Raw genomic sequence first — 12,647 nt, 5'->3', positions numbered from 1 at the left:
CTACAATGAGCTCATCTATCTTCTTATATTTTTTTCTTTCTTTTCAAATTTTTTTTTTACATAAATGAAAAAATCTTTTGGATCAAGCCTCTCAAGGATCATGCTTATTAAAAGAGGATTAGATTAAACAGGATGCTGCATGTAGAGAACAAATAATGTTGTTAGGAGAGTATTCATCATATGACTTGATTTAAATAAAATTTTTTAATTTATTAATTTTTTTATAATATTATTTTGAAAATAATAAAAATAATGATATATCAATTTCTATGTCCCACTCTGACAACATAAGCATGGAAATATGAGTGTGATAATGGTTGATTTGGAGGTATTGGTTAGGAGAGGGCATAAAGTTTATGGCCATCTATAACGGGAATAATAGTTATTATTTATGATTTTTGTGGTCTAATCTGATTTAAAGTAGTTTTAATTTTAAATTATCATGCCGCTTGAATAGTTAATGCTTATTTCGTAAATACTTATATAAGTAATCATGTCTTTGCTTTGCTATTATATAATAATAAAAATTATAGCAACTATTATTTTATCTTAAAAAATCTAGCTTCAAGGTAAGTTAATTTATTGGGTGGATGTCTGGTCAGAACACCACCTCTCAAGATCTTTTCGGTACTGCACAATGCAGCAGGAAGAAAGAAAAAATAAAATAGAAACAATCAAAATACGTGGATCAACCACAAAAGAGTTCGCCTCTATGGGGCATGCAAACTTCACTATGAAAAAGAAATTTTACAAGAAGAGATCTCATCCTTAACCCTCGTACATCCAATTTATTTCTCACAGAAAGTTTTTCCTCACAAAAGCTCTCTCTCTTGGAAGACCCCCCTGAACCCCTAAAGCGATCGCTGTCCGTTGTCCAAAAGCCCCCCTGAAGCTCCTTCTCTCACGATCACGTGGCTCTCTCTCTTCTCTCGGGTCTCTGATCTTCACGCCATACGAAAAACTCAAGTCACGGGTTCTGTTCCCATGAGAAACCAAGCCAAAAAGACCACCACCCTTTTTGTTCACCGATCAGCCCTTTTAAAGGGCTTAAACTTGAATTAGATTAAGTTTAGGAGTCTTAAACCAACCAAAATCAAGCCTCAAGTCGTTGGATCAAAATCAAGATCAACCAACGCCGTTGGATCGTGCTTCGGTCCACAGAATAGTGCTGTGGATCACGAGAAACGACTAAGAAATGCCTATACGGTCCACGCGCTGGGCCATGGACCACCCAGTCCATGGTGGATCGGGGTACAGGCCTCAGGCATAGTGCCTGGGCCTGGACTGGCCCGCACGCGCGGGCCTCGGCCGTGCCCGCGCTGAGCGCCTGGGCTTGGGCTGCGCCCCACACGCGTGCTCGCGCCCCACGCCGGGCCGCGCCCTGCAAGCTTGGCCTGCGTGCTGTTGCACACTGGCTGTGTCCCACCATCTGCAGCCGCGCCGCAGCCGCTCCATCGGCCCACCGCCAGCCACCGGCGGTCCTCCGCCATCTCAGATTGCATGCCGACTTCAAAAGCACGTATCTTCTCCATCCGAGCTCCGTTTTGGATGTTCTTGATCTTGTTGGACTTCATTTTTCATCGCGAACCTCGCTGTGGGTTAGTATGGACTAAATCTTGAAGTTTCAAATCCTAACAATCTCTATCTCGACTCGATATTTGGCCTCCTTCTAACTCCGAGAGCTTCTGGATCTCTTCGCCCCCATGCTCCCTGCTGATCATGGATGGACAAATATGGGAGTCAAGCCAGGTCGCTCGATTCCATCTCCGTTGTAAGCTGTGCTCCTCCTGACCTAAGATCTACTCGGGACATCGTCCTATGGCAATAGGAATCTCACCTTGCGACGTCACCTTTCCTCCTCCCGAGTCTCTTGTCTCGTGCCCGATCCACCTCCACTTGAAGCTCCACCTTGCTCCCGAAGCTCCACCTCGCACTGGGCTCTCTATCAGGTAATAATGTCCTCTGCTCTCCTTCTTCCCCTCCAGCATAATCCTATCGCCGCATAGCACCCTCAGGATTCCTCCACCAGCTACCATCCTGTAGCCTCTCGAATCCAGTCTACTAAGTGAGATAGACTCCGTCTGAAATCGGATATGTATTGGATCTCCCTCAATCTCCTCACTGCACCATTATGTGTCCTCCAACTGATCATCTCGATGCCTCTGATCGCACAGCTCGATCCATCCGACAGATATACAGTGCCCTCACTGTTCTTCAGAGAGTCAAACCGCTCCTCTTTGTAACATACATGATGGGTGCATGCAGAATCTAATATCCACTGCTGGGAAAAAGTAGTACCTCGTTAGATATCTCCAGGACATCTCCATTTGAATCACTGCCGGCCGTCGCTACAGCAGCCACCGTCCTATTTTTGAGTTGAGGGCAATCTCTGGATAGATGCCCCAACTCCTCACACCGATAACATTTGGTTTTGCTCAAGTCCTTTCTGAACTTGGACTGCCCTCGTCGCGATCTTCTGTTATTTCATCTACTGCCTCCTGCTACTCCAGAAACCACCAAAGCTGAGCTACCACCATCTGAGCTCGAAGTCGATTCTCCCTCCTGAGAACCTCATTCTGGAGTATCATCGTGGTGACCTCATCCGTCTTGATGGTGCTCTTCTCCACTAGAAGAGCAATCACCAAGGACTCATACGAAGGTAGAAGCGATGCTAGCAAAACCAACGTTCTGGTCTTCTCCTCAACATTCTCACCAACCAATCTAAAAGAGATAAGTTGAACAAGTATGGTCGTCCTCTATTGGGATGTACTATTAAATTAGCTGAGGAGGTTGGTGAGGATCTTCTGGAAGTGACTTAGATGCTCCTGCACGCTCTGTCCCTCAGCCATTCGCAGTTGGTAAAACTGCCTCTAGAGGAAAAGAGTGTTGGTGAGAGACTTCGCCATGTATAACTCCTCGAGCTTCGACCACAGCAATGTTGGGGAAGTCTCGCTTAGTACATGGATCACCACCTCATCTGCTAGGTACATGCGGATGGTATTTACTACCTGCATCTGTAGCCGTTTCTAATCCCGCACCTCCATGCTGGTCAGCTTCTCCTCACACAAGAGAGAATCGATCAACCCTTGTTGGATAAGCACGTCCTTCACCCTTGCCTGCCACAAGGAGAAATTGCTCTTACCATCAAATTTGTTGATCTCCATCTTGATTGTTTCTGTCTTCTCCATCTTTAGTCTTGCTCATCACCACTGCAATTTGCGTCCTTGTATCACCTCGCTCTGATATCACTTGTTGGGTGGATGTCTGGCCAGGACACCACCTCTCAAGACCTTTTCGGTACTGCACGATGCAGCAGGAAGAAAGAAGAAATAAAATAGAAACAATCAAAATATGTGGATCGGCCACAAAAGGGCTCGTCTCCATGGGGCATGCAAACTTCACTATGAAAAAAAAATTTATAAGAGGAGATCTCACCCTCAACCCTCGTACATCTAATTTCTCTCTCACAGAAAGTTTTTCCTCACAAAAGCTCTCTCTTAAAAAATCCTCTTGAACCCCTGAAGCGATCGCTGTCCGTTGTCCAAAAGCCTCTCTGAAGCTCCTTCTCTCACGATCATGTGGCTCTCTCTCTCCTCTCGGGTCTCTGATCTTCATGCCGTATGAAAAACTCAAGTCATGGGTTCTGTTTCCGTGAGAAACCAAGCCAAAAAGACCACCACCCCTTCTGCTCATCGATCAGCCCTTTTAAAGGGCTTAAACCTGAATTAGATTTGGTTCAGGAGTCCTAAATCAACCCAAATTAAACTTCAAGCTACTGGATCAAGATTGGGATCAACCCACACTGTTGGATCATGCTCCGATCTACAGAATAGTGTCATGGACTATGAGAAACGGTTGGAAAATGCCCACACGATCCACGCGCTGGGCCGTGGACCACCTGGTCCATGGTGGACCAGGGTACAGGTCCCAAGCGCGGCGCTTGGGCCTGGGCCGGCCTGCGTGCGTGGGCCTGGGTCGTGCCTGCACCGGGCGCTTGGGCCCGGGCCATGCCCTGCGTGCATGCCTGGGCCGGGTCGCGTCCTGCGCGCCAGGCCCGCATGCTGGCTGCATCCCGTCGCCAGCCCGCCATCGGCCACCGACGGTCCTTCACCATCTCGGATTGCGTGCCGACTTCAAAAGTATGTATCTTCTCCATCCGAGATCTGTTTGGGGTGTTCTTGGTCTCGTTGGACTCCATTTTTCATCGCGAACCATGCTGTAGGCTCAATATGGACCAAATCTTGAGGCGTCAAATCCTAACATAATTAAATTTTAGTTTTATAATCAACAATGTCATTATTTTATCATTATTACACTTCATTTTATTATTATGGTCGGTAACTTTAACATACCGCCATAAAAATTCTAGCAAGGAAAAGAATCTAATCTAAGGCTTAGCTATGTATATTATAAATGATCATTATAACTTATGAGTTTGGATAAGGGCAGCAAAATCTAGACTTCACCCACCAACCCATACATACTTATAAGAAAACAAGGATTTGCATGGATTTCTTTCAGAGTTAGATTGGTCGGGAGTCAGTCCAAAATCAATTCAATTATAAATAGGTGGATTTGGATTTAACCCCTTACCTAACAAGTCACATGATGATCTAGTCAAGACCAACCAGCCCCGCCCCCCCCCACCCCCCAACACACACACAAGTAGGGATGATGGACAAGAAATGTCACAACATTTTACAATCTGAAGTTATATTTTAGTTAGTTTTAATCTTAATTAGTTTACGATTGTCATATATCCTAATTTTTTAAAACTTATTTTAAGAACAAAAGGGATTCTAATCCCTCCCACTACTCTATACCCACTCTCCTAACTTAGATTGAAGTTTAGGACCCCAAGTAGATTGAGACCGGTACTTGCAGAACTAGAGCACAAAATTAATAGGGGATGAAGCGAGGGAATATGCCCTACAAAATCACGGAACTATCCAACAACAAACATAGTGAGAAATTTCTAAATTTAACGAATTTGTGCATGATAAATTAAAATTTAAATAAAGTAATAGATGGATATAGATACAGGTAAAATAAATAAATCGAAATAGGAGTTGTTAAAACCCAACTAGGCGTGACCCGATCGAATCTAACCGAAGCGGGCACCTTGCCATAAATTTGAGAGAAGGTTGTGATCTCTCTCTCCCAACAAGTTCTAGCTCCGCGAATATGGGGGGCTTTGCGTTGTTAAGTCAGTCAGAGATGTTGGTAGGTGCACCACCCCTAGGAGATTTTAAGACTTACGTACAGACCACTTAAAATACCTAAACTAAGGACTAGTCTAACATTCATACTAGATTGGCCACCCATGTAATTGTCACGTGAAACCTTCCTATATCTCATGTTGAACTATTTGGAACTTCTAGCTTAAAAGCAATCTTTGTCCATCCAAGGAACTATTATTATCTAAATTCATTACTTTTTCTTGGCTGGGTAAGATATCAAATTAGTTAGTTAACATGGTTTGCTCATATAAAAAGAACTCGAGTTTGAATTATGCCTTAAGGTCGATATTTTCAATGAACCAAATCCAAACAATAGTTTGATCTGCACAAATAATTAGAGGCTCGAGATTGGCTCAGACTTTAGCTTGTTCAAGTTCCCTAGTGAAACAATCTTAGCTAATTAGCCAGTTAGCTCTATAATATATCTTGAGTTAGGCTTTTTCTAACTCAATTTTATCAAAAAAAAAAAAAATCCAGTTAGCATCTTTTCCCATGGGAGAAGGTTATCTTCACCATATTTCTCAAGAAAAGTAATTGGCTTAGCTCAATCATTTGAGTTCAATGTGAAATCAAATCAAGCTTAATCAACCTTCTAGCTAACCCTGCTCAGCTCAAACAGTGCAAAGGTTGGCTTGGCTCAATTTGCTGTTGTTAGAAAGATCTGTGTCTCATTGGATTCATTGGTTTGGTGAGACTCTTTTTCATTTATTATTTCTTGAAAAATAATTGGTGTGGTGACTGAGACATATGGAGAACATAAGGGTCAGGTTACTTGACCGCATACACACATTCTGGGTTACTTGATCTTTTTGTGGGAGATATGGCTATGTGCTATATGATTTCACAGAAACTACTATATACTCTTGCTTTCTCTCCAACCGTGCTATTTCTTTGAAAAAATTATTGATTGGACCAGGTCACCAGCTCAGCAATAGATCCATCCAATCATAAACCAAAACACATAAAGATGAACAAAAAAAGAAACAAGATGGAAATGGAGCAATACATATATGTGTGCATGTGTTGGTTTATTGTTGAATTGGTCCGCCAGCTCAATTATGGATTGGGTCTAACTAAAAATTTCATGTTTGTTTGGCCCAAATAAATTTCTTCTACTTAGCATGGTTGAATCCTCCAGCAGATCCACCGATATTAAAACCCATCAAATATATACAATTTCATTGTAGGTATCCACGATTTTCCTCATTTTAGACTTTTAAGGATGGTTAATAGGCGGTCGATCTTTTTGATGCAAGCAGAGAAACCACTAAAATGCTCCACCTTAGTTCTCGATGCTAATCGTGCAGAGATTAATTCAAGCATGGGTCTACTCTTCACAATGATAAGGGGGCAGCATTGGGTGAGCGGAGATTCGAGCATCCATTAATGCTTTTTCTTCTCTGATTAGGGAAAGAAACTAAAAAGTGCAAATCTTCTTTCAATTATTTTTTATCCTCCTCCTCCTCTTCTTCTTCTTCTTCTTGAAGGCTGCTAGCGTGACATTAGCTAAATGACATGATTATGGGCACTACAAAGGGCCAAAGACCCAACTTCGATGACAAGTAATCACCTTTTGATTTCTTAAAGAGTTACAAAGCGTTCAAATGCAGTATTTATGGAGCTGCAGGTGACTCTATTCTGATGGACCCTTCTCTGTGAAGAAACATGGGCAAGAATGGGGTAAGCAAGCTTTGGAATCAATTTAACCATTGTGAATTTGTAGGTCCTACGCACTTGTCGTCAACGGGGATGTAGCTCAGATGGTAGAGCGCTCGCTTAGCATGCGAGAGGTACGGGGATCGATACCCCGCATCTCCAACTAAACGTTATTTTGTCTACCTTACTTCTTTAACTTTTTATTTACTTTCTTCCAGAAAGTGGTAGGAAAGAACTAAACGTTATTTTGTCTGCCTTACTTCTTTAACTATTTATTTACTTTCTTCCAGAGCTACCTTACTTCTTTAACTATTTATTTACTTTCTTCCAGAAAGTGGTAGGAAAGAACTAAACGTTATTTTGTCTACCTTAGTTCTTTAACTTTTTATTTACTTTCTTCCAGAAAGTGGTAGGAAAGAAGGAAAGAGGATTAGGGAAAAGTGGAAGTGGAAAAAAAGGAGGATTAGATCAATTAGATATTTAGATAGCTGACGGCTTCTAGCTTTTTTTGATTCCAGTGAGGATATATCCATTCTCGAACCAACTTCAATTTTCTTTTATTTACTTTCCAAAGTTAAAGCCCTGGATACTAAAAAAAAAAAAAGAATACTATTTGACATTGCTTTTATTCTGGTTTCCTATTTCTAAAATAAAATAATATAAATCAAGATAAAAAAAATGCTTGGTATTATTTTTTTCAAAAACCACCTTCTAGAAAAATAGAAAAAAAATCTTCATTTTCAATAGTTATAAAATAAAAAATATATATTTTTTAGTCATTCCCACCAAGGGCTTCTCCACCATCACCGAATTTCCACTGGAATGGGCTGCAATAGATGGTGTCATGGTGAAAAAAAATCATTATGAAAAAAAAAAAAAAACATTGGTGAAGGGAGTCAGGCGCCTTAATTAACATCAGAAGATTTTTTCTTTTTTTTTCTGAAGGAAATTAATATTAGAAACAGATAAGGCACTGTGATATCAATCTATAGCATAATCTGATGCTGAATTCGAGGACATTGAAAGATAAACAAGGATGCCTCCAAGAACAGTGACTCCTATTTGGCTAGCCTTTCAAGTGAACCATAAACTATGACAAATGCTGAAATTGCCATTAAAAATGGTTGTGATGAAAGGCAATTACATACGTAACGTCTCAAGGATAATTAGTGAAGGACTGGCTTCCAATAACCAAAATTCTCATGCATAGCCACATAGTAACTATTAATTCACCAGACTGGGTTGCTGAGCGAACCAGCCCGACCAGGGCTACACGCATCACCACTCAACTACGTCATATTTTGTGTCGCCTAGGTAAATTTTTACGCATATGATGACCTTAGAACGAGGGAGAGATAGAGATTAGAGACAGCATAGATGAGCCAAAAGTTCTAACCTGGGCCTTTGGGTCCCTGCACCTTGAGCAACATTTAAGCATGCATGGCTGTTATGTACGTTATCTAGTGAGTCAAGGAGAGCCCGACAACCAGAAAAACTCCAAACCTTAGATTCCATTTTATATGTTGCTAGTACAAAATAATATAGCTGACTTGGTTGTGCAGCCTTCTGGAACCACTTGGAAGTTTATAAAGAAGAATATAGTGGGACGTCTATCAAATTTAAATGGCATGATTCTCTGAATTATAATTTATTATAAAAAATAATGTTGCGAAAGATTTTCTGATGCATACGGATAAAGATAGGATAGATTGAAGGCCATTGGAGTGGTGCTTCTGTAAAATAAATTTCGATCGAAATTGATTTCAATGAAAATCTTTCGTTAATTAAGTCAGAAATCTAACGCAACAGATCAGGAGAAAGAGAGAAAATTAAGTTAGGACCTTCTCTTGATCGGCGCTCTCCGTCTAATAGTAAGGACCTCTGTTGGTCTCTAGATTTCGGTGTCAGAGGAGGGATTAGATTTCGGACAATAGAATATACCCAACTATTAATTATGATTCTTGTCCAAACATATTAAGTTAGGATATATTACCATTATTTCACTCATCGCTCACACGCCTATTAAGCCTGCGTCACGTCATCTTCTTTGCCAGCTGTGCGCCGGCTAAAGATCTACTTGCTAACTAACAAGATCTGTACAGTACATCACATCATCCATCACTCTATAAATAAAGATAAAGAGGAGATCCTGAAATATATACGTGTGTGTCCATCATACTTATGTTCTCTTGTGATTTTCTTTCCTTCTTCTTTGTAGTGCTAGATTTCTGACTTGATCGTCGAAGGATTTTCACTGGAGTCAGTTTCGATTGAAACTTATTTTGTAAAAATATTGCTCTGATGGTCTCCAGTCTGCTGCAGCCGTATCCATATGTGGTTGAAAATATTTCATAATAAATAGTATTATCAAAATGATCTTTTAATATTCTAACTCGATTGAACGAAGATCTTAAATAAAAAAAATTGACAATGTGATTTGATGTTTTTTTTTTTTTTTACTTATTGATCCATTGAAACATCAAAATCTGGTAAATCTCAGCAAATATTTTGAATATATATTTTTTTTAAATATATAAAATTATATGAACATCCTCGTCAAGTTAATGTTTATATGTTTATTCTTATATATATATATATATATATATATATATATATATATATATATATATATAAAAGAAATAGTGAAGTGTAAAAGATAAATATATAATAAGCTACATTTGTAAGAATGAATATTAAAAGAATCTAAAAAACTTACCCAAACCGTGCATGGGCGCAGGCTTGGAAAAGGCTGTCTGCTGTTCATCCCCCAAGGTTAACTCGGGTCACCGTGGACGGTAGAAAGTCCAGAGGAAAGGCATGGGACAGGCCATGGTTGGTCACTTTTCCCACCAAATCTCACCATCCCCTTCTACTAGGAACAAAGCAACTACCAAATCCAAAACATCACTCCAAGCCATCTCAAATTACCAAACCATCCCCATCCCCTTAAACTTATTCCATTTATTTGTTCCAAATTCCTCTCCTTTGTGATCCAACCATCCATCAAGACCCTCTGTCTGATTGCGGATTCCAGCTGAGATCACACAAGGCTTGAGAGCACTTTCAAGTATCATTGGCCAACTCTCTATATATCTTGGCTCACTTAATGTGATCTAATGGATCAAAAATTTAGCATAGATATCAAGAAAAATATCAAAACAATGATATGAGGGGTGTTTTTGTCATATTGGGATCAATTGGTGGGCCTATGTACTAGAAAGGAGGAAAAATAGATACAGATCAGAAAATCATATAGGCTAATGTGATTATATCAAAGTCTTCTCCATTTGACTAACATTAGATGGCAATATGATTATAAATCCAAGAACCATCTCTCCATTTCTCCCTTAACATGATCTGGAATGCTTAAAGACCCTTCTCCAATGGCTTCCCCTCTAACCCTCAGATGCTGGAGCTTCTTCTTAGCTCTGCTTTGCTTGTCTACAAAATGTTGCAAGTCAGGTATGGCATGTTCCTTTCCAAATCACAATCTTGCTTCCTCTCTCCTCCTCTTTTGTTGCATGTAATTAAAAATATGTTCATATTTTGTCACCATGCCAAGATTTTATGTCTTCATTCTAAATAAAGAACATTTAGGATAATAATTTCCAGTCAGGGGGCATTGTCTTACCACTCAGTGTGCTACACCAGTTAATGTTGTTGTAGACTAAAAACATGCTACCAATTTTTTCATCTTTTGAAGAAATTTCTTTTAGTTAGCTGATTGCTATGTGGATTCATGCAGAGCAGAATGCAGTGGACATTGTTGCGAAAGCATTAATATGCTTCAACAATCACTATGTAAGTACAAAATATAATCATACACATATGGTTTAAGACGGTATCCAACTGCTAATGAACATGCCAGTTATGAGCAACATCTGATCACTTAATTACAAATACTAGAAGTGAATCCTTAATGATTTAAAGTTTCAGATGATTTTTTGATACCTCTTACTTATGTGTATATACCTCTTTTCATATTTAATTTTGCATGGAGTTTAAAGGTCTATAGCAGCTGCCAAGAATCATATAGACTAAGTGCAGAAGGGACCATCCATTGTCCTCTAGAGGCAACCGATGAGTACTGCAATGGTCCATGTCTTGTTGAGACCAAGCTTGTGCTTGACTGCGTGGATAACATATTGTACAATTTCCAATTTTACAATGGTGCAACCATTCAAGATGTGAAGTATACTCTCAACAGTGGATGTGGTCAGACCAGCAAGAGAGGTATAAGAAATGATCCCATCATCACCTCCTTTATAAGTTTTTGGCATGAAGTCCAAGAGTTTTGCATGGTTATGGGCCAAATCTTTAATCATTTTTTTTTTTTTTTTGGATATCCTCATTCAATTTTATTCTTTCTTGTTCTCAACAAGGGGACTTCAATGTTTTGGAACGCATGAAAGGTGATGAAGAAGAGCATGGTTACCATGGCCATGGGAACAAGCTGGGCATTCCTATGCACCTGATGCTAATTTTAGGCTGTGTTCTGCTTCTATGGGGCTTGTGATACTATGCTGAACTTAGAAGACTAGTCTTGTATGTAATGTGGGTATTTTTGTGAACTTGAACAAGTATGCAATTCTCTTTATTCAAGTCTCTTGTAATCAATTAGTGCCCCAGAAGTAAAAGTTATGTGGGGGAAAGCTATTTGATATATGCAAACCCTTCTTGCAAAATAGATATGACTCAGTTTATGTATGAAATGAAAGTCGAACCTATACCAATATGCATGATTATGATACAGGCCTTTAAAGATTATGTAATTTAATTAGCTTGCCCTTTGAATATGGATTATGTATAACTTGTGACAATTAGAGAAAAATGCAGGCTTCTTCTTTCAATTCTAGGTTCACTATATGCGGCTTAGGGCAAACTGCATTCATCCTGTTCAAGTTAATATTCTCTATCAGTTGCATAGGTGTCTTTGGGGTTCCTTGTCAGCATTGTCTCATTGGGAAATTCTTTGTGCACTGCAAGCGATGTAGAAATCAGATATGGAGTGCACCACTTTATGCGATTGATCTACGTAGCCACCGCTTCTAACACGTATTTAATGGATGCATTTTTATTTTTTTATTTGAAAATTTTGAATGATGAAATTTTCTTACTCTTTGAAAAAAAATTATGACATCTTATGTCCATATTATGACATTCTATATGCAGGAAGTCATAATTTTGATGCAGAATGTCATAATTTTTTTCAGAGAACAGAGATATTTTCATCATTTAAAATTTTCAAACGAAAAAGCAGAACTGGAGACATTAAATGTATATTGAAAAGTGGTTGGATAAAAATGCTCCTTCTGTATTATGACATCCTGGGTCATATTATGATATCCTCCATATCATAATTTCATGCAGGATGTCATAATTTCGCGTAGGATGTCATAATATGCCACAGAATGTCATAGTTTTCTGAGCTATATTATGATATTATGTATGTAGAAAGTCATAATATGCCACAAGATGTCATAATTTTTTTCAAAGAGCAGGATATTTTTATTATATAAATTTTTAAATAAAAAAATAAAACTGCAGGTATTAAATGCGTATTAGAAAGTGGTGGCTATGTAAACCAATCATATAACGTGGTGCGCTCCACGTCGGATTTTCTACACCATCCACGATCCATAAAGATTTTTCTTGTCTCATTTTGTTGAAAATGTAGGTCGGCCCTGAGCTCTAGATCTTAAATTTTGTTCGAGCCTATCCCTCCTCTTTTACATATCATAAAATCTCTAA

At 39.3% G+C, this 12,647-nt stretch overlaps 1 protein-coding gene and 1 non-coding gene across 2 annotated transcripts; both read left to right on the top strand.

Moving 5' to 3' along the window:
• The first annotated feature begins 6,985 nt into the window (after positions 1-6,985).
• Positions 6,986-7,058, top strand: TRNAA-AGC (transfer RNA alanine (anticodon AGC)). Its single transcript has one exon. It is a non-coding gene; the product is annotated as a tRNA-Ala (tRNA).
• A 3,132-nt stretch (positions 7,059-10,190) lies between these two features.
• On the top strand, positions 10,191-11,498 carry LOC105057535 (uncharacterized). Its single transcript, XM_010940184.4, has 4 exons — positions 10,191-10,358; positions 10,642-10,697; positions 10,904-11,129; positions 11,279-11,498. Exons 1-4 carry the CDS (start codon positions 10,259-10,261, stop codon positions 11,410-11,412), a joined length of 516 nt encoding a protein of 171 aa, XP_010938486.2. The 5' UTR covers positions 10,191-10,258; the 3' UTR covers positions 11,413-11,498.
• Positions 11,499-12,647: the final 1,149 nt, after the last annotated feature.

The sequence above is a fragment of the Elaeis guineensis genome, chromosome 14, assembly GCF_000442705.2.
Source record: "Elaeis guineensis isolate ETL-2024a chromosome 14, EG11, whole genome shotgun sequence".
NCBI classification, from domain to species: domain Eukaryota; kingdom Viridiplantae; phylum Streptophyta; class Magnoliopsida; order Arecales; family Arecaceae; genus Elaeis; species Elaeis guineensis.
This window is presented reverse-complemented; position numbering and strand designations above follow the sequence as displayed.